Source organism: Mesoplodon bidens, assembly GCF_964165515.1.
Source record: "Mesoplodon bidens genome assembly, chromosome: 4".
Lineage (NCBI taxonomy): Eukaryota > Metazoa > Chordata > Mammalia > Artiodactyla > Ziphiidae > Mesoplodon > Mesoplodon bidens.
The window spans coordinates 91,884,385-91,907,321 of NC_138160.1; the positions used below are offsets into that span (position 1 = coordinate 91,884,385).

The window sequence follows — 22,937 nt, forward strand, 5'->3', positions numbered from 1 at the left end:
TGGAGAGGGTGTGGAGAAAAGGGAACCCTATTGCACTGCTGGTGGGAATGTAAATTGATACAGCCACTATGGAGAACAGTATGGAAGTTCCTTAAAAAAACTAAAAATAGAACTACCATATGACCCCACAGTCCCACTACTGGGCATATACCCTGAGAAAACCATAATTCAAAGAGACATATGTACCCCAATGTTCACTGCAGCTCTATTTACAATAGCCAGGACACGGAAACAGTCTAAATGTCCAATGACAGATGAATGGATAAAGAAGATGTGGTACATATATACAACAGAATATTACTCAGCCATAAAACGGAAAGAAATTGGGTCAGTTGTAGAGTTGTGGATGGACCTAGAGTCCGTCATACAGAGTGAAGTAAGTCAGAAAGAGAAAAACAAATATCATATATTAACACATACATGTGGAATCTAGAAAAATGGTACAGATGCACCTATCTGCAGGGCAGGAATAGAGGTGTAGATGTAGAGTAGAGAACCGACATGTGGACACGGTGGTGAAAGGAAAGATGGAACAAACTGGGAGATTAGGTTTGGCATAAATTCACTACCATGTGTAAAATAGGTAGTGGGAACCTGCTATATAGCACGGGGAGCTCAGCTTGGTGCTCTGTGACAACCTAGCTGGGTGGGATGGTGGCGGGGAGCAAGTCCAAGAGGGAGGGGATATATGTATACATATAGCTGATTCAATTCATTGTACAGCAGAAATTAACACAACATTGTAAAGCAATTATACTCCAATAACTAGAAAAAGTACATTAGGAGTATGGAAATATCATTAAGAATAAAAACAAATTTTATTTTAAAGATATCACCACGAAATGTTAACAAGCAAGGGCTTTACCTAATGCGTCAAAGGTACTCTGAATAAAGTCACATATTCATTTTAGTTGTACATATTTCATTTTGATATTTTAGGTCATATACCAGATGGCAGAAAGCATTTATACATGATGACTTTTCTAGATGTGCCAACATATGCTGCTGAATTGCCTATACAGAAGATCCTTGCTCATTGCAAGTCTCCATGGAAGTATTTCAAACAAAGCACATCAATTAACATTTGTTTATTATGCCACTGTGACTATATGACAGTTTTTTATTTCTTTCCCAAATACTCAGGCAACAGTTGGGTTTATATTGAATTTGTCAGATGAAGGTTCATGTTTAGGGATATTTAGAAATGTTTTTCATTTCAAATTTGCTATTAAATATCTCACCTCTCACCTAACCTCCATTAAGTATCAAATTTTATGAACAGATATAAAAACAACTGTAGATGATAGAATGCTACTATGGATAAAAAAATACAAGACATTTAAGTACATAATACAGTTAGTAAAGGATTTACCAGTGATGTAGATAAATTGAGGTATTAAGTATAAATTTTAATTTATTAAAATCAATAGTTTATCATATGAATTGCATATTTTTTTTAAAGTATAAAGAGAGAAAATCTCTCTTAATTCCATAAACATACAAGTATCATCAATCCTAGTGAAATAAATCCTTCCACTCTAATGTAGAGTAGTTTATAATTAAGGCTATGTTTCACTCTGTGTAGGTAATATGATGATTACCTTACACAAGGTAAGGTTCTGGGAGCAAGGTGTTAAGAAGGAAAGAATAAACAAAGGTTTTGCTATAAGCATAGTCATTTGCATTAACTGAAATAAAAGTGGAATAAATATTTTATTTCAGATCAAAGCATCTGAGGCACAAGCCTTCACTGTACGAACTGTATAGGGCTCTTTTTTTTTTTTAGATGTTCTCTATTCACATTGAGCAGAGAAGCAGCATCTAAAGACTAACAAGGTTTTTACCACTTGTAAAAGAAAGCTTCTAACTATTTTATGCCATAGAATTTGTTCCCCAAAGAGGTATCACAGGACAATAATATAAGTGGTTTAATAGTATGTGGGAATTATTAAGTAATTTTTAAAAAATAAGCATGTTTAAAAACAAGTACCTAACCTTTGTATGTTATTACTGTAAATAAGTGTTGCCATGATAGTGCCAAAAAGAAAAGAAAGAAAAGAAAGAAAAGGAAAGGAAATTTGATTATATCATGTTCATGTTGTACTGTAAAATTAAACACACCTATAAAGATAAATTATATAGAAAGTGTTCAGACTATTCCAGACAAGATAGTACAACTTTAATAATTTCAAAATATTTGCTCTAACACATTACACCTATAGACCAAATGTACTCATTCTTTTGAAATCATCTTGCTTTGTCTGATTCACATATGTGATTTAGTTGTTTAAGTTATTCTACAGTACCATTATTAACTCACTTACAAAGGCAGGTTTTTAAAACATGAAGTAAATATAAGTATCATTTCCCTCAGAGAAATTAAGCATAAAAGGGAGTTTCAGCCTTAGAAGAGAAAAACTAAAAACTGCATAGATGCTAATCACTTTGGTCTTTTGAATAATTAGTTGTGGAGAATTTAAAGGCATTAATTTAGACATTATGATTCCTGAAACCTAGTATAGACATGTTATTATGCAATTTACATTAAAAATATATTAGCTAAAGATAATTTGGAAAAAAATGCTTTATGACCAAAATCATAAAAATGATGCAAGGAAAACCATTAGCTAGGAAAAGAACAAACACTGCAGTCAGACACTTAACTTTGTCATATCTATACCAATATAGAATTCTTGGCCAATAGAACTATCCTTCAAAATCAGATTGAATAAAAACCTTTTGTCAGTAAAAACTGACAGAATTAGCCACCAGCAGATGCTCATGGAAAGAATATGAAAGGATTTTCTTTGAGTGAAAGAAAATTAATCCCATATGGAAGGTCAGCGCTTCAAGAAGGAAAAGTAAGGAGAGAAACATGTAAATATATAAGTAAATCTAAAGAATACTGAGTGTATAAAACAATATTAATATGTTGGTATCTGTAAACATACAAACATGCAGCCATGCACACAAACACAAAAACACAGAAACACACCCAGAGAAACACACACCGTTTAAATGCTCAACAGGAAAATTGTTTAAGAGAAAGAAAAGGAGTTAACATATTATAAGATGACTTTATGGTCCAGGAAAATATAAATCTCCCTACATTAGGATTCAATAATAAGGGATTCATTTTGTAACATCAGGGTAACAAATAAAGGAATGTGTGACCACCAAGTAAACAAACAAAGGGGGTGGGATGAAACGATTAATGAAAAATCTTCCTGAAAGGGCACAATGAGTTTTAAAAAAAGGAGGGGCTTCCCTGGTGGCACAGTGGTTGACAGTCCGCCTGCCGATGCAGGGGACACAGGTTCATGCCCTGGTCTGGGAAGATCCCATGTGCCGCGGAGCGGCTGGGCCCGTGAGCCATGGCCACTGAGGCTGTGCATCTGGAGCCTGTGCTCCGCAATGGGAGAGGCCACAGCAGTGAGAGGCCCATGTACCACAAAAATAAATAAATAAATAAATAAAAATTAAAAAAGGAGACAGAACAACCACAAGACAAGTAACAAAATGGCAACAAGTATGTAACTATCAATAATCACTTTAAATGTCAATGGACAAAATTCTCCAATCACAGGACATAAGGTGGCTGATTGGATTAAAAAACAAGACCTATCTACATGTTACCTACAAGAGACTCACTTTCAAGCTAAAGACACATGCAGACTGAAAGTGAGGGGATAGAAAAATGTATTCCATGCAAATAGAAATGAAAAAAAGCTGGGATAGCAATACTCATATCAGACAAAGTAAACATTAAAGTCAAATTCTATAATAAAAGACAAAAAAGGGCATTGTATAATGATAAATGGATCAATACAAGAAGATATAACATTCATAAACATGTATGCACCTAATACAGGAGCACATAAATATATAAAGCAAATAGCAACAGACATAAAGGGAGAAGTTGAAAACAATACAGTAGTAGTAAGAAACTTTAACAGCTCACTTACACAAATAGAGATCATCAGGCAAAAGATCAATAAGAAAACATTTGCCTTAAGTGACGTATTAGATCAGTTGAACTTAATAGATATCTCAGGACATTCCATCCAAAAACAGCAGAATACATATTGGATTCAAGTGCATATGGCACGTTCTCCAGGATAGATCACATACTAGGTCACAAAACAAGTCTCAACAAATTTTAGATAAAAATTATATCAAGCATCTTTTCCAGTATGAAACTGGAAATCAATTATAAGAAGAAAAATGGGAAAAACACAAACACATGAGAACTAAGCAGCATGCTACTAAGAAAAACGATGGTTCAACAAAGAAATCAAAGATGAAATCAGAAAATACCTTGAGACAAGTGAAAATAAAAACAAAACTTTCCAAAATCTATGGGACACAGCAAAAGCAGTTCTAAGAGGGACGTTTATAGCAATAGAAGCCTACCTCATGAAACAACAAAAATCTCAAATAAACAACCTAAACAACCATCTAAAGGAATTACAAAAAGAAGAACAAACAAAGCCCAAAGGCAGCAGAAGGAATGAAATAATAAAGGTAATAAGGAAATAAATAAAATAGAGACCAATAAGACAATAGAAAAGATCAATGAAACCAAGAGATGATTTTTTTGAAAAATAAACAAATTTGATAAGCCTTTAGCTAGGCTCATCAAGAAAAAAAGACAGGACACAAACAAAATAAGAAATGAAAGAGGAGAAATTACAAACGATATCACAGAAAAACAACAATGAGAGAATACTACATATAGTTATCTGCCAACAAATTGCATAACCAAGAACAAATGGACAAACTCCTAGAAACATATAATCTTTCAAGACTAAATCAGGAAGAAATAGACAGTCTGAACAGATTGATCAGTAGAAATGAAATTGAATCTGGTATCAAAAAACTTCCAAAAAGTCCAGGATCAGAGGGCCTCACAGGAGAATTCTACCAAACAAAAAAAGGAGAGTTAATACCTATCCTCAAACTATTCCAAAAAACTAAAGAGGAGGGAACACTCCCAAATTCATTCAACAAGGCTACCATTACCCTGATATCAAAACCAGACAGATACTACAAAAAAGAAAATTACAAGCCAGTATCTTTGATGAACATGGATGCAAAAATCCTCAACAAAATATTAGCAAACTGAATTCAACAATATATAAAAAAGATCATATACCATGAACAAGTAGGCTGTATTCCAGGGATTTAAGGATGGTTCAACTTACGCAAATCAACCAATGTGATATCCCAAATTCACAAAATGAAGGATAAAAATCACATGATCAGCTCAGTAGATGCAGGAAAAACATTTGACACAATTCAACACCCGTTCATGATTTTAAAAACTCTCAACAAATTTGGCATAGAGGGAAAAAATCTCAACATAGTAAAACCTATTTATGAAAAACCCATAGCCAACATCATACTCAATGGTTAAAAAAATGAAAGTTTTTCCTCTAAAATTAGTAACAGGACAAGGATGCCCACTCTCACCATTTCTATTTAACATAGTATTGTAAGTCCTAGCCACAGCAATCAGACAAGAGAAATAAAAAGCATCCAAGATGGAAGGGAAGAAGTAAAAACTGTCACTATTTGCAGATGACAAAATACATAGAAAACCTTGAAGTCTACACCAAAAAAAGTTAAAACTAATAACTGAATTCAGTAAAGTTACAGGCTACAAGAATAATATACAGAAATCTGTTGCTTTTCTATACACTAATAATGAACTATGAGAAAGAGAAAGCAAGAAAACAATCCTTTTTTTTGGTACATCCTGCATTAAAAAAATTTTTTTTATTGAAGTACAGTTGAGTTACAATGTTGTGCTAATTTCTGCTGTACAGCAAAGTGACTCAGTTATACACATATATACATTTTTTTTATATTCTTTTCCACTATGGTTTATCCCAGGAGATTGGATATAGTTCCCTGTGCTACACAGTAGGACCTTGTTGTTTATCCATCCTATATATAATAGTTTACGTCTACGAACCCCGAACTCCCAGTCCATCCCTCTCCCTCCCCGCCTCCCCCTTGGCAACCACAAGTCTGTTCTCTATGTCCACGAGTCGAAAACAACCCCATTTAAAACTGCATCCAAAAGAACAAAATACCCAGGAATAAACTTAACCAAGGAGGTGAAAGACCTATACTCTGAAAACTGTAAGACACTGATGAAGGAACTTGAAGATGATATGAATACATGGAAAGATAGCCTGTGTTCATGGATTGGAAGAATTAATACTGTTAAAATGTGGATATTACCCAAAGTGATCTACAGATTTAATGCAATACCTATCAAAATACCGACGATATTTTTCATAGAACTACAACAAATAATTCTAAAATTTGTATGAAACCACAAAAGACACCCAAATGGCCAAAGCAATATTAAGAAAAAAGAACAAAGCTGGAGGTATCATGCTCCCTGACTTCAGTCTATACTACAAAGCTACAGTAATCAAAAGAGTGTGCTAATGGCAAAAAAACAGACATGTTGATCAGTGGAACAGAATAGAGGGCTCAGAAAGAAATCTATGCACATATGGTCAATTAGTTTACAACAAAGCAAGCAAAACTATACAACAGAGAAAAGACAATCTGTTAAAGAAGTGGTATTAGGAAAACTGGACAGGTAATGAAAAAGAATGAAATTAGAACATTTTCTTATACCATATACAAAATAAACTCAAAATGAACTGAAGACCTAAAATGTAAGACTGGAAACCATAAAACTCTTAGAAGAAAACATAGGCAGTACATTCTTTGATGTAAGTCTTGGCAATATATTTTTGGATTTGTCTCAAGCAAGAGAAACAAAAGAAAAAATAAACAAACTGACTGAATTAAACTTAAGTGCTTTTGCACAGTGAAGAAAACCATCAACAAAACAAAAAGACAACCTAATGAATGGGAGAAGATATTGGCAAACGATATGTCTGATAAGGAGTTAATATCCAAAATATACAAAGAGCTCATACAACTCAATATCAAAAAAACAAACAACTCAATTAAAAAATGGGCAGAAGACCTGATTAGACATTTTACCAACAAAAAAAAAATACAGATGGCCAATAGGCACATGAAAAGATGTTCAACATCACTAATCAGGGAAACACAAACTGAAACCACAATGAGATATCACCTCACACAGGTCAGAATGGCCATCATCAAAAAGAGAACACATTATAAATGTTGCTGAAGATGTGGAGAAAAGGGAAACCTAGCACACTGTTGGTGGGAATGTACATTGGTACAGCTACTATGGAAAACAGTATGGAGGTTCCTCAAAATATTAAAAGAAGAACTACCATGTGATCCAGCAATTCCATTCTTAAGTATATATCCCAAGAAAACAAAAACACTGATTCAAATGATACCTGTACTCCAATGTTCATGGCAACATTATTTACAATAGCCAAGAACTGGAAGCAACCTAGGTGTCCATCAATAGATGGATGGATAAAGACGATGTGATATTATATATATACATATATATATATACATATATATATATATGTATATATATATATGTATATATATATATGTATATATGTGTATATATATATATATATATATATATATATATATATATATATATATATATATATATATATATATTACTCAGCCATAGAAAAGAATGAAATTTGCCATTTGCAACAACATGGATGGACCTGGAGGGTATTATGCTTAGTGAAGTAAGTCAGACAAAGACAAATACTGTATATTTTCACTTAAATATGGAATCTAAAAATTAAACCAAATGAATGACAAGCAAAACAGAAACAGACTCACAGACACAGAGAATAAATTAGTGGTTACCAGTGAGGAGGAGGGGTGGGGAGGGGCAAGACAGGGGAAGGGGATTAAGAGGTATAAACTACTAGGTATAAAACAAATAAGATACAAGGATATAATGCACAGCACAAGGAATATGGCCAATAGTTTGTAATAACTTTAAGGAATACAATCTATAAAAATATCAAATCACTATGTTGTACACCTGAAGTTAATATAACACTGTAAATCAACCATACTTCAATAAAAAAGAATGGAATTGAAAAGCAAAAAAAAAAAAAAAAAGATAAACACAAAAGGAGAGCCAGGAACAGGAAGTACAAACAGAATAGTAAATAGAAAGATGTAGTAATAAACACAAATATATTCTAATGGCATTAAGTGTAAATAGAATAAGCATTCAAATATAAAGTCAATAATTTTCAGGTTAAAATATATTGCTTCTCTGAAGATATATACATGTAAGAATTCAGAGAGCTTGGAATTTTAAAAAAGGAAATAGATGCTCCATGCAAATACTAACCAAAAGAAACTTAATAAAAGAAAGGTACAGTGGTATACTCATAATAGAAAAGATACACTTTTTATAAAGAAGAACATTTCATAATGATGAGACTATTGTCCCTGAACACAGTAGAATTAAACTAGAAATCAAAAATCATAAATATAACAACAAAAGCTCCATATATGTAGCTATTAAGAAACTTGAATAACAAATGGTTCAAAATAGAAGTAATAAGTATCAGTATCAAGAGAATCAAAACTTGTTTTTCAAAAACAAAGCTCATAAATGCTTGGCATGATACACTAAAAGGAGAACAAAAGAAAGAGCATCATGACAGATTCTAAAGATGTTAAAATATCACAGAAGGATACTGTGAGCAACTTTATAAAATATCATTAAAAATGCAAATGAAATAAACACATTCTTAGGGAGAAAAAACAACCAAAACCGATGCAAAGGAAAATAAAGTCTAGGCAGGCATATAACTGAAAAGTTCTTCCACAAATTAAAAACCTTTCTGTAAGTATCCATGACCAAATGGCTTCACTTGGGAATTCAAGGAATTAATTAAAATTATTAAGGAAGAAATCATGACAATACTACAAAATTCTTCCAGAGAATAGAAAAAAAAATAGAGAGATAATCACTTCCAAATTCATTTTATTAGTTCAGCATAACTTTGACATAAACCCTTACATTATAAGAAAACATTATAAGAAAAACATTATGGCGGGGTGGTAGTGGTGGAATGAATTGGGAGATTGGGATTGACATATATACACTAATATGTATAAAATAGAGAACTAATAAGAACCTGCTGTATAAAAAAATAAAATAAAATATAAAAAAAATTAAAGGAACACCTTAAGAAGAATTCTTACTTAAGTCCTATATATTTCAAAGATGATTTTAAAAGCATAAATAAATCTTACTGAAGAGTAAAAAAAAATTATGGGTGCAATATCTTAAGCAAAATAATATCAAAGCAAATATAGCCATATTAAAAAGATTACTACATCATCAAGTGTTTCTCTTCTAGGAATGCAATGATTATTAAACATAAGAAAATCAAACAATGTAATCTACCACACTATCCATGGGCAAATTACTTTACCTTTCAAAAAGTTTAACTGTCCTCATTTAAAGTTTCAATTTCCTCATCAGTAAAATCAAGACTATAACAACTCATGTATCATATGGGGGTTTTTTGAGGATTAAATAATTAATGCATGTAAAGTGTTTAGCACATGGCACACAGTAAACGCCCAACAAATCTTAGCTATTATTATTAGTGCCTTTTAAAAAATGGTAAGTATGAAAGAAGTAACGTTTATACTGAACAATGTAGCAGATTAAAATCTCATTTATGTAGCACTCAATCAGAAAACTCCTACTATGTAAAAAACAAAACAAAACAAAACAAAAAACCCAGAACTTAGAGGCTTAACACAACCATTTATTTAGTCCACAGTGCCAAGGTCAGCAATCTGAGCTGGGCACAGGAGAATGTGCCTTCTGCTCTCATTCATGTGTCTATGATCAGCTCTTAGGTCAGGTAGGGACCAGCTAGTTTTGAGAGGTGTCCGTGGAACAACTAGGATGGCTTGTCTCTCTACCATGTTGTCTCTCACCTTCCACCTGGTTAACTCGGACTTATTTACATATCAGTTACAGGGTCCCAAGAGAACAAGAGAGGGCAGGCACCAATGTGTAAGCATTTTTCAAATCTCTACTTGTATAGCATTAGAATTGTTTAAATTAAGTCACATGGTCAAGCCTAGAATTTGAGTGGGGAAGGAAGGATGGGATATAGGGAGCCTTGAATAAATTGGGGACAATTACTCTAACAGTGTACCACAAGTTCCAAAGCAGTAATTCATTAAAAAATATATAGGAAATTGTATACATGATTTTTATCCAACATAAATTACCAAACCATTAAAATCCAATAAGAAAAAACAATTTTTTCCCCAAAATGTTTCCTTTACTTAGCATCTCCAGTTTTATCAAACCATCCCTAAGTCTCTAAGACCTCAGCTTGGTAACCAAAACATAGCTTTCAAATTTGATGCCTAATACTGCCCAATCCAAACCTTTTTCCCCAACAAGGCAAAGTCAACCAATGACTTTCTCTTAAAGCATTCTTATTTATGTTTGGCTCATGCCATTTCCTTATCTGAAAGATTCTTTCCTTGAATCATTTCATGTAACTCATCATTTAAGTTTCCAGCTCAAATACTACTTAAAGATAATAGTAATTTATTCCTCATTAATATTAGAAAAAAGTTAGAGAGCAAACATTTATGTGAACTCCCATTTTGTGCTATGAACTTTCATGGGGCCAGCTACATATATAATACCCATTTGTGTTGTTCCCTGTCTTTCTGAAGAATAGGTCTTCTGGATGAAACAGTAAAATTTACCGTGTAAAGGCTATTTTTTGGACATCCTTGCTTCTTCCATAGAATTCACTATGGCAAAGAAGATTTAGTAAGTACTCACATTTGCTTCATATTTTTTACTGTTTTTGGTGAAATTTTTATATAATTTCTCACTTTACACACTCATAGTATCTTAATATTAAATAAGAGAATCAAACTAAATTAAGTGATATTTTACCAACTACTTTATAATTTATCATTTATTTACATTTATATTATATTATTTATATTGTTTAATAATCCAAATGTGTCTCTCTCTAGCTAAACTTTATATAAACCACGTTTATAATAAGTTATATCTTTTAATCTATCTAATGCAAATTAAACTTATTTTTATGTTAAATATGTACTATGCATAAATTAATATAACTGCTTTTAGAAATTTCTAATTTAGGTTTTTCTCTGAGGACAACTTGCCTTCCCCACACATTTACTATTTAAAATGAATGAAAGCATCTCTTGGAAGCCTCACTAAGCACTGAAAACTAATTAGCACATCTAGTGGTTAAGCTTTTGTTTATTCCTTTATTCTCAGTGCTGACTGCTTGAGTAATAAGGTCTTCACTTGGATCTAGCATCTAAAAAATATTTACTATGTCTGATTAACTGACTTATGAATTTCAAATGTAATTATCTACAGATATTTACTAAAATTTTGAAGAAAGAAGCTATCTTACACCTAATGATTGGCCTTGAAAACAGGCATATAAATAGAATTCTAATTATAGAAATGACAAATTTGACTTAGCTTATTTATTTAGTTGCAGTCTAATCCATTTGAGATATGAAGTGGCATATAAAAATAGATACAAAAGCAGATAATAACATAAATAATAACAAATAATGGAAAGAATCATGGAAACAGAAAAAAAAAAAAGACTGGGTGAGATGAACTAATCATCCTCTATTTCTCTCAGAAACTGGTCAAAAAATTGACTCTCATTTTTTAAACTCCAGCAAGCCATTTATACAAAATCAATAATAATGTTCAGAGAGCACATGAAACTAAGAAGGATTTATTTCCTAAAACCCAGTAAAGAGGATGCTGGGTGATATAGTGGTCACCACTATAATAGGTACAATAATTTTCTTTGTTTTTCTTTTTTTTTTTTTTTCTGTGCTTCTCACCAAAACCAAGGACAAAGCTGAAGCAAGTTGCATGAAAGCAAGTCCATGAAATCCAAAACACTGTTGAAGTGGGCAGCAATCGGATTGTCTTTGTCCATGAAAAAAATATTAGAAATCCAGAGAAAAGGATGGACTGCATGTTTTCAGATAGTCCTCCATAAAGATCATTACTCCAAATAAGACTTATGGTTCAAAAACAAAGAGTTTAAGGTTTTGTTTTCTACTAAGGATCTAGAGTGTAGATATTTTGTGTTGCAATAATGGCCCACCCATAAGCTTGGACAATCAATTAAGCAGAGTGAATCATTTTTGCTTTTCTTGTTAACATTAATTAACATCTGTAATTATTATTGGAAAACAGTATATTAAGAGTGTTAGGGGACTTCCCTGGTGGTCCAGTGGTTAAGATTCTGCCTTCCAAAGCAGAGGACGAGCGTTTGATCCCTGGTTTGGGAACTAAGATCCCACATGCCGCGGGGCAACTAAGCCCACACGCCACAACTACTGAGCTCACGCACCGCAACTAGAGAGCCCACATGCTGCAAACTACAGAGCCCACATGCTCTGGAGCCCGCGTGCCACAACTAGAGAGAAGCCTGTGCACCAAAATGCAGAGCCCATGTGCCCCAACTAAGATCCGGATGCAGCGCAAAAAATAAAATAAAAGAAATAAACATAAAAAAAAAAGGAATGTTAGGATAACTGCATCTGTGCAAGCTAGAAAGAATCAGAAACTTTCAGGGACAGAAAAAAGTGTACTTTAGGATAACAAATTAACCTGGCTCAAAATAAGACATAAAGAGAAAAAAAAACTATTTGATGGAGTTTTGAAATATCATAGGCTACCACATGGATAATCACTGGAAAATAACATTTGCATTTTATGAAGAACGGATAGCTAATTTCATAATGATTTCCTTTGAATGTGAATATATATATATATATTCAAACAGAGCTAGAAAAACCAAGAATTTGTAAAATACGTTTTTAACTTTAAAGAAAAAGACATTAGATTTACTGAGTCCAGATTTGCAAGTTATATTGTCTAATGCTGGAAAGAAAAACTGCTAAATAAGTTCACTAAATAGTTTATTATCCAAATTGAGACACTATTAAGAGTGAATTAGTTCACTACTAACAAGAAAGTTGGAAAATTAGGCATAGACTCAGGCTAACCTCAGCAAATTGGAACACACAGGCAGCCTACTTAGGGATGTCTCTCAAAGGCACACACTCAAAGCAGAACAATTAGTCTTCCCCCAAATCAACTCCTTTCTTCAAGCTACTTAATCAGAAGATTGTCAACCCTCTTATCTTTAACTAAAAAATAGGTCGGTATTAACTTTTAAAAATCATGTTCTCAACAGTGAATCACTGATATTCACTAAATATGAATATTCCTTTTTCCTTAGAGACAAAGGACAAATATTTCCTGGTGACAGACATACCAGTTGATGGCCAGTGTTTTATCTTACCTGGGCAATATTTACTGCATTACAGATTCGCCCATCTTTTTCATGATCCTTTGTTTTCTGTAACATTTGCCATATTTTGTTTCTAAGTCCATCCTGCTCCTTATCTCCTCGAAGTTCCCATGACATTTTCATCAGGTTATACACGAAGCCATAGTATCCAGTCCATTTCACTTGATCACCTGTTTAGAAAGAAAGGTTCTTTAGAAAGATATTTTATTCATCTTATTAATGTATGGTTGTGTGAAAAAGAAGAAATTTGATTTTATTAATGTTTTAAAGTTTGAAATTCTGAGCTTTGGAATTTTCTTTTTACCATTCACTACTTTTACTCCTTTAATTTTGAAAGATCTCACAGATCGTTTAAAAACCTCTAACAGAGATACATTCGGTAGATTACTCCTTTCTGCTCATGGACACCGCCGAGTAAGCATCGTTGACTTCTCCCCACCCCTCCCCTCCACTGCCGTCATGTCTAAGTCAGAGTCACCCAAAGAGCCCGAACAGCTGCGGAAGCTCTTCATCGGAGGTTTGAGCTTTGAAACAACCGATGAGAGTCTGAGGAGCCATTTTGAGCAGTGGGGAACGCTCACAGATTGTGTGGTAATGAGGGATCCAAACACCAAACGCTCCAGAGGCTTCGGGTTTGTCACATATACCACTGTGGAGGAGGTGGATGCAGCCATGAAGGCAAGGCCACACAAGGTGAATGGAAGAGTTGTGGAACCAAAGAGGGCCGTCTCAAGAGAAGGTTCTCAAAGACCTGGTGCCCACTTAACTGTGAAAAAGATTTTTGTTGGTGGCATTAAAGAAGACACTGAGGAACATCATCTAAGAGATTATTTTGAACAGTATGGGAAAATTGAAGTGATTGAAATCATGACTGATCGAGGCAGTGGCAAAAAGAGAGGCTTTGCTTTCATAACCTTTGATGACCATGACTCTGTAGACAAGATTGTCATTCAGAAATACCACACTGTGAGTGGCCACAACTGTGAAGTAAGGAAAGCCCTATCTAAGCAAGAGATGGCTAGTGCCTCATCCAGCCAAAGAGGTCGAAGTGGTTCTGGAAACTTTGGTGGTGGTCATGGAGGTGGTTTTGGTGGGAATGACAACTTTGGTCATGGAGGAAATTTCAGTGGTCGAAGTGGCTTTGGTGGCAGCCACGGTGGTGGTGGATATGGTGGCAGTGGGGATGGCTATAATGGATTTGGTAATGATGGAAGCAATTTTGGAGGTGGTGGAAACTACAATGATTTTGGCAGTTACAACAATCAATCTTCAAATTTTGGACCCATGAAAGGAGGAAACTTTGGAGGCAGAAGTTCTGGCCCCTATGGTGGTGGAGGCCAATACTTTGCCAAACTCCGAAACCAAGGTGGCTATGGTGGTTCCAGCAGCAGCAGTAGCTATGGCAGTGGCAGAAGGTTTTGATTACTGCCAGGAAACAAAGCTTAGCAGGAGAGGAGAGCCAGAGAAGTGACAGGGAAGCTACAGGTTACAACAGATTTGTGAACTCAGCCAAGCACAGTGGTGGCAGGGCCTAGCTGCTACAAAGAAGACATGTTTTAGACAATACTCGTGTATGGGCAAAAAAAACTCGAGGACTGTATTTGTGACTAATTGTATAACAGGTTATTTTAGTTTCTGTTCTGTGGAAAGTGTAAAGCATTCCAACAAAGGGTTTTAATGTAGTTTTTTTTGTTTTGTTTTTGCACCCATGCTGTTGATTGCTAAATGTAATAGTGTGATCATGATGCTGAATAAATGTCTTTTTTAAAAAATAAAACTTCTAATGCTATGAAAAGATGAACTGCACCTAATATTATACCTAATAAATTTAAAAGTTAAAAAGGTAAACTGTGAAACTATGTACTATAAACACATTTTTTTTTTTTTTTTTTTTTGCGGTACGCTGGCCTCTCACTCTTGTGGCCTCTCCCTTTGCGGAGCACAGGCTCCGGACGCGCAGGCTCAGCGGCCATGGCTCACGGGCCTAGCCGCTCTGCGGCATGTGGGATCTTCCCAGACCGGGGCACGAACTCGTGTCCCCTGCATCGGCAGGCAGACTCTTAACCACTGTGCCACCAGGGAAGCCCTATAAACACATTTTTGGAATTCAAGTAAAGAGGAATTTATTCAAGGAAGTATGAACAGTTAGACCACCATGGTGAATTTTTACAATAAATCAGAGAAACAGGAGAAAAATCACTGGCTGTTATAAAAATGATCAAGCTCTATGAAATATGGCAGTTGAACCAAGAAGAAACCTTTGAAAATAAAGTAAAAAGCAAACAAAAATTACTGATTTAATTATAAGCTGGAAGATTTTTTTAAATAATAGAGAAATAAATCAAATGAAATAGGGGAAAGGGAGTAATGAATTCAGAGAGTTTTTCTTTAAGTCTAATATACTTGTCCTCCTAAAAATTATATACCAATTAGCAATTTAAATAAGTTATCAAGTTCCACTTTCAAAATATGCATTTCCCCTACAGAAAAGAGGAAGAAGTTTCTCTTTACTCTTTATCTTAATTATTTCTCACTAGATGATATATTGTTATGCAATACTATTCAAGAAACAAGAATTCTCATTTAGTTAGTGATGGGATAAATAAATTAATGCAGGTCTCAAAGGGTATATGAGCTTAAGTTAGCTAAAGAGCAACATGAGGGTACTGAGTACATGTGAAGCAAGTAAGAGGAGCAAGAGGAAGAGAAGGTTCAGAAAGGAAGATGGAGGGTATCCTGGTGAGAGCTAGTGTGACACTGAATTCATCAATGCCCCTCTTGAATAAAGTTATAAGCACAATCTGAAAAGTCACAATCTTCAACTTTTCCTAATTCAATCTGGATTTAATAATCCAGGCTAATAATAATCATCATTGTTACGATAACTAGAATAGTTGGGAGTACCTACGATGTGCCATATTCTAGTTACTCCTCACTACAATCCTGCTATGAAGACTATATCATACTTACAATAATAGAAGGGAACATAAGAGCTTCAACTTGGTTAGAAATTTCCCTAGCAACACACTGCTGATGAGTGAGAGAGGCAGGTGAAGGCTGGGATAATCTTATCCCATGAAGCACAGCTTCTCCAATTCAGACAAGTACTTTTCCTTCCAATCCTGCCCTCTATTCCATTCATAGGAAAGGAAGATAGACTAGAAGGTGGAAGGAGGATGCAGGAGAGAATGTACACAGCTTAGAAATGGGAGGAGGAAGGCGTGTGTCCAGCTTCCACCCTTTCTATCTAAAGTTGATAAAGTAAAACATGCAAATATGAGGCTACAGTTAAGCAGCAAATTCTTTTGAAAATATAATTTTCCCCTAATAAAAATTTTACCAGTAAAATTCGGTGTATTGCAATAGTTGAAATTATATATAGGAAGTGATGTCAGCAAGATGGTGGACTAGGAAGTCCCCAGCCTTCATTCTCTCACAGTAACAACTTGGCAGACATCCATGAAAAAAACTGCCTTTTAGGAGACCTTGGAACCCAGGTAATAGGTTGTAAAACACCAATGGAACCCAAGACTCAGGAGGGCCACTTCAAGAAGGCAGGCTGGACTCAGGTGGTTGGCCTTTCAACAGTGGTCCAGCTGTGGACCTAGTAGCACCCCTGTCCCCCCATGAACTTAGCTCCTACTCTGCTTGTCCATGGTCCTGCCACCAGTCCCATCCACCAAAGGACTCGGGAGGACTCATGCCTGTTGTGCCCTGAGTAACAGGCCCACTGACTGAGGACCCGACTGTGGACCCTGAAGCACTGTGACCTGGTTCCAGCCTCACTCTACCATGGTCCAGAGGCGGTTCTGCACACCCAGGAACCTAGCAGGAGAATGCTCAGGAACCTGGGGGGAGCCAAATGCATTTGTACCCCTGGTAAGACCTGAGACCCGCAGACACAGCAGTGGTCCCGTGACCAGGCTCCAGCCCTGCTCCACCACAGTCCCAGAGGAGCTCCCATCTGCTCAGGGACCCGCAGGAACCATCCCCACTCAGGCTCCCCAGTAACAGGCCCACTTACCCCCAGCAGAGAGGGAGCTGTAAGAAGAGAGGAGGATAGGGAGGATCTCAAATGGAGCTAAGGTGGAGAGTTCATATTAGAAATGTATAAGGTAAAATAACTAAAGATAAATTAGGTCAGATTAACTGGTAGATATTTGAGCAAAAGAGTAATGTTATATCTGCTCAATGAAATGTTATGTCTATTCAAGCAAGAAACTGGGAAACCAATATGGGAGTTTTATGAGGTAAGCCAGGGCTTTACTGTGATGAGCAGCAGGAGATTGGAGAGTAGATCTCACAAGACTTCTTTGCTATGGAGGAGGAAGACAGAGTAAAGTGAAAAGGACAAGTGCATGTTCAAGCTCAGGAAACTAAAACAATAATGAAATCACTTGCAGAAATGAGATTATATAGAAAAGCCGGTTTGGGGAGAAAGGAGATAAATAAATATGGTATGATGATGGGTAAGGGGAATCTGATATTCAGCTTGTAAAAACAGAGCTATAATTCAAGTAAAATAGTAGAATTGAAATTATGGATTTGTGAGTCATTAGCAGAAAAATAAGGCCTGAACTCAATATTAGTAGAGAAACAACAATGAGTTTTTAATGAATAATTCTGGAATTGCAAACCTCAGAAATACAAACGCAGTTTTTGAACAGTATAATAAACAAAACATACTGTGGATTTTAACCCATTTATAAATTTATTTCTAATTTATTTCTAAACTCTCAACTCTTTTTTTTTTTTGAGATACGCGGGCCTCTCACTGTTGTGGCCTCTCCCGTTGTGGAGCACAGGCTCTGGATGCGCAGGCCCAGTGGCCATGGCTCACGGGCCCAGCCACTCCACGGCATGTGGGATCTTCCCGGACTGGGGAACGAACCCGTGTCCCCTGCATCGGCAGGCGGATTCTCAACCACTGCGCCACCAGGGAAGCCCTAAACTCCCAACTCTTTACATTAAAAAGAATGATTGACAAAAGTACATACAAATTACCTTCCTTCATGTATTTTAAATAATTGTTTTTTGAGGAACAATATTTTAGAACCCTACAATCACCGAACTGAATATGGTTTGTTTTTAGAATAAACAAGGCCAGTAGACCAGTCATGAAACCATAAAATATATTCTGATAACTGTGTTCTCAAAACTCAATTTTTAAATGCCACTGAAGACTGTAAAAGAAAGCTGTTCACCTGTTGATTTAAACTACAGTGAAGTGTTGCTTACAGATATTTGTAGGGAGAATCTATTACATCCAACTGACTGACAGTTAACGAAGAAAAAATTTCTTATAAAGACAGATGGGATGTGTTACAACTGTCATAAAAAGTAGAATGTGCTCTCATATGCATGTCTACACACTTGCTGAGAAGCATGCCTCCTCTGAAACTTCTCATCCAAGGACCAGACTGTAACATAAGGCACTTTTCTGTTCTGCTTTGTGTGACCCTGTGGCAGCTATCAAAGATGTTACTTTAAATGTACTGAGAAAAAAATGTGTCTCCATCTGCAGCTAAGCTAGGAAATAACAAAACTGAAGCAAAACAAAATTCCTAATAAACCTTAAAAATTTATTAAATTATACCATTTGAAAACCAATACTTTATGATCCTTTCTCTGTAGGAATGTTTTATTTTAGCGTTTGAACTCTTTGGAAGCCATTAATTACCAGCCTAGATACTTATATTTCACATATTCAATGAACATAAAATATGAATATTTCTACTTATATGGGTGATTATAAATGAACACAACTTTTACAATTTTGACAAATATAACTTGGCACCACAGAATTGAATGTATCACTGAAAGGTAACCTGAATGCAAGATGTAGTTTAAAACATTACCTTTATGAAATGCCATGTAGTGTGGAGGAACTAGATCAATGTCAAGAAACCAAGAGAAGGGCTTCCCTGGTGGCGCAGTGGTTGACAGTCCGCCTGCCAATGCAGGGGACAGGGGTTCGTGCCCCGGTCTGGGAAGATCCCACATGCCGCAGAGCGTCTAGGCCCGTGAGCCATGGCCACTGAGCCTGCGCGCCCAGAGCCTGTGCTCCGCAATGGGAGAGGCCACAACAGTGAGAGGCCTGCGTACCAGGAAAAAAAAAAAAGAAACCAAGAGAACTATTCAGTAAGCCAGCCATTTGTTTAATAAATATTTACTGAGTCAATGTTATGTGCCAACCGCTGTTCTATGTACCAAAGAAAAAGACAATGTTACTGCTCTAGGGACACTTAATTCTAGGGGAGAAAGACAAATATTAAGAAAGTGAACTTAAAAATATCATTACAAAAATAATAGATGATATTGTGACCAACAATGACTAGAAAAGAAAACCACTACCGACAGAGTGAAAGAAAGACCTCCATGAGAACATAGTATTCAAGCTAAAATCTGATTAAAAAAAAAAAAAAAAAGCTAAACATCTAAGGAGCTAGGGAGAAGTGTTCCCAGCAGAAGAGATGGAAAATGCAAAGGGTATGGACCCAGAATAGCTTGAAAGTTTAGAGAAACAGAAGAAAGGATAGAATGGATGGAGTACAAGACACCAGGGAGTCCTTGGGACAAGATGAGATCAGATAGGCATGCCCTTTGCAGAGGCACACTCTCAATGATCATGGCCAATTTGTAAGCCATGGAAAGGAGTTTGGATTTTATTCTTAGTGTAATAAAAAGCTAACAGAGCATTTAAATACAGAAGGGAACTGACCCATTTTATGTTTTAAAAAAATCTTTTTGGCATCTTCGTGGAAAGGGGGACTATAAGGAAGACAGGAAGATTTTTCGTTTTTTGCAATTAATCTGTAAGAAAAGTGATGACTGTATAGACTTTAGATTTGTACAGTAAACTTGTACAATGGTCTATACCCTTGGCTTCTGGGAGGTCACCTCTAATGCCTTGGAATGTCCTGTCAGATAAGAATGTTCTTATTAACCTGGGAGCCATGGGTTGTGATTATCAATTTGCCTTTGAAAGGGCCAGAGACTGGGGTCACCCATATGTATGTGACTGAAGCCCAATAAAAATTCTGGATACCAAAGCTTAGTGACTTTCCATAGGTAACAATACGCTATGCAAATTGTCATACATTGTTTCTTGGAGAAGTAAATGCTTTCCACACAACTCCACTGGGAGAGGACAGTGGATAGCTCTCTGCTTGGAACTCTCCTGAACTCTGCCGTATGCACCTCTTCCTTGGCTGATTTTAATCATTTCACTGTAAGAAACCATACTCATGAGTAAAATGGCTTTGCTGAGTTCTGTGAATTCTTCCACAAATTATGAAACATGAGGGTTGTCCTGGGGATCCCCAAACTCACAAGTAGTTTCAGAAGTGAGGGTGGTCTTAGGGACTCCTGAACTTCACAGGAGTCAAAAATAGAGATAGAGATATGTAGAAAATTTGGGGATATATTTTGGATGTATAGTAGAATAAATAGGAATTCGAGGGTACTCTTTGTTTTCAGAACGTTTTACTATAATAATTATAATGACATATCTATCACTATATACACAAATACACACATATTTAAATACCGATCATAAGGACAGAGACAAGAAGGCAAAGTAGAAGGACATGAGTTCATCTTACGAAAACATCAAAATCACAACTAACTGCTGAACAACCATGACAAAAAAAAAAAAGGTGGAACCTACCAAAAAACAGATACCCTACATCCAAAGACAATGAAGAAGCCACAACAACTTGATAGGAGGGGTGCAATAACAATAAAATTAAACCCCATACCATCAAGTGGGCGACCCACTAACTGGAAAATAATCATACCACAGAAGTTCTCCCACAGGAGTGAAAGCTCTTAGCCCCACGTCAGGCTCCCCAGCCTGGGGGTCTGCTATGGGAGGAAGAGGAGCCTTCAGAGAATCTGACTTTGAAGGCCAGCAGGGTTTGATCTCAGGAATTCCACAGGACTGTGGGAACCAGAAAATCCACTCTTGGAGGGCACACACAGGTCTCATGTGCACTAGGACCCAGGGAAAGAAGCAGTGACCTCATAAGAGTCTGGGACAGACCTACCTACTAGTATTGGAGGGTCTCCTGCAGATGTGGGGGACAGCTATGGCTCACTGTGGGGAAAAAGACACTGTTGGCAGTAGTTCTGGGGAGTATACATTGGTGTGAGCCCTCCTGGAGGTCACCATTTTATCATCAAGACCTGGGCTCACCCAACAGCTGTAGGCTCCAGTGCTGGGACACCTCAGGACAAACAGCCAACATGGCAGGAACACAGCCCACTCATCAGGAGACAGGATACTTACAGTCTTCCTGAGAACACAGCTGTCCAGTAAACACAACCCTTAACACAGCCATGCCCAACAGAGGGACCCAGCTCCACCCACCAGTGGGCAGGGACCAGTCTCTCCCACCAGGAAGGCTGCACAAGCCTCTTAGACAGCCTCATCCACCAGGAGGCAGACAGCAGAAGCAAGAAGAACTAAAACCCTTTAGCCTGCTGAACGGAAACTGCGATCACAAAGTCAGACAAAATGAGATGGCAGAGGAATATGTCCCAGATGAAGGAATAAGATAAAATGCCACAGGAACAACTAAGTGAAGAGGAGATAGGCAATCTACTGGAGAAAGAATTCAGAGTAATAATAGTGAAGATGGTCCAGGACCTCAGAAAAAGAATGGAGGCAAAGATTGAGAAGATGCAAGAAATGTTTAACAAAAACCTAGAAGAGGGGCTTCCCTGGTGGTGCAGTGGTTGAGAGTCCGCCTGCCAATGCAGGGGACACGGGTTCATGCCCCGGTCCGGGAGGATCCCACATACCCCAGAGCGGCTAGGCCCATAAGCCATGGCTGCTGAGCCTGCGCATCCAGAGCCTGTGCTCCGCAACGGGAGAGGCCACAACAGTGAGAGGCCCACGTACTGCAAAAAAAAAAAAAAAAAAAAAAAACTAGAAAAGTTAAAGAACAAGTAAACAGATAAACAATACACTAACTGAAATGAAAAATACACTAGAAAGAATCAATAGCAGAATAACTGAGGCAGAAGAACAGATATGTGTGCTGGAAGACAGAATGGTGGAAATCACTGCCACAGAACAGAATAAAGAAAAAAGAATGAAAAGAAATGAGGACAGCATAAGAGACCTCTGGGACAATATTAAATGCACCAACATTTGCATTACAGGGGTCTCAGAAGAAGAGAGAGAGAAAAAAACCTGAGAAAGTATTTGAAGAGATAATAGCTGAAAATTTCCCTAACATGGGAAAGGAAACAATCACCCAAGTCCAGGAAGTGCAGAGTCCCAGGCAGGATAAACCCAAGGAGGAACATTATGAGATACATGAAAATCAAACTGGCAAAAATTAAAGACAAAGAAAAAATATTAAAAGCAGCAAGGGCAAAGAAACAAATAACATACTAGGGAATTCCCATAAGGTTACCAGCTAATTTCTCAACAGAACCTCTGCAGGACAGAAGGGAGTGGCATAATATACTTAGAGTGATGAAAGGGAAGAACCTACAACCAAGAATACTCTACCCAGAAAGGCTCTCATTCAGATTCAATGGAGAAATCAAAACTTTACAGACAAGCAAAAGCTAAGAGAATTCAGT

At 36.4% G+C, this 22,937-nt stretch overlaps 2 protein-coding genes across 2 annotated transcripts in view; one reads left to right on the forward strand and one right to left on the reverse strand.

Annotated features, from left to right (window-relative positions):
* The window catches only part of TMEM232 (transmembrane protein 232), a gene marked incomplete at its 5' end in the record, with an annotated part of 246,626 nt that overhangs the window by 147,915 nt on the left and 75,774 nt on the right, over window positions 1-22,937 (reverse strand). The window contains 1 exon segment of the mRNA XM_081230450.1: window positions 13,332-13,510. Within this exon segment, the coding sequence (XP_081086576.1) occupies window positions 13,332-13,510 (179 nt within the window).
* On the forward strand, window positions 13,779-15,094 carry LOC308615230 (heterogeneous nuclear ribonucleoprotein A1-like). Its single transcript, XM_081230451.1, has one exon. It carries the CDS (start codon window positions 13,800-13,802, stop codon window positions 14,760-14,762), a length of 963 nt encoding a protein of 320 aa, XP_081086577.1. The 5' UTR covers window positions 13,779-13,799; the 3' UTR covers window positions 14,763-15,094.

What these genes read in the sequence shown, in the direction of transcription:
- LOC308615230 (XM_081230451.1), top strand. Translation starts at nt 13,800, where the DNA reads ATGTCTAAGTCAGAGTCACCCAAAGAGCCCGAACAGCTGCGGAAGCTC.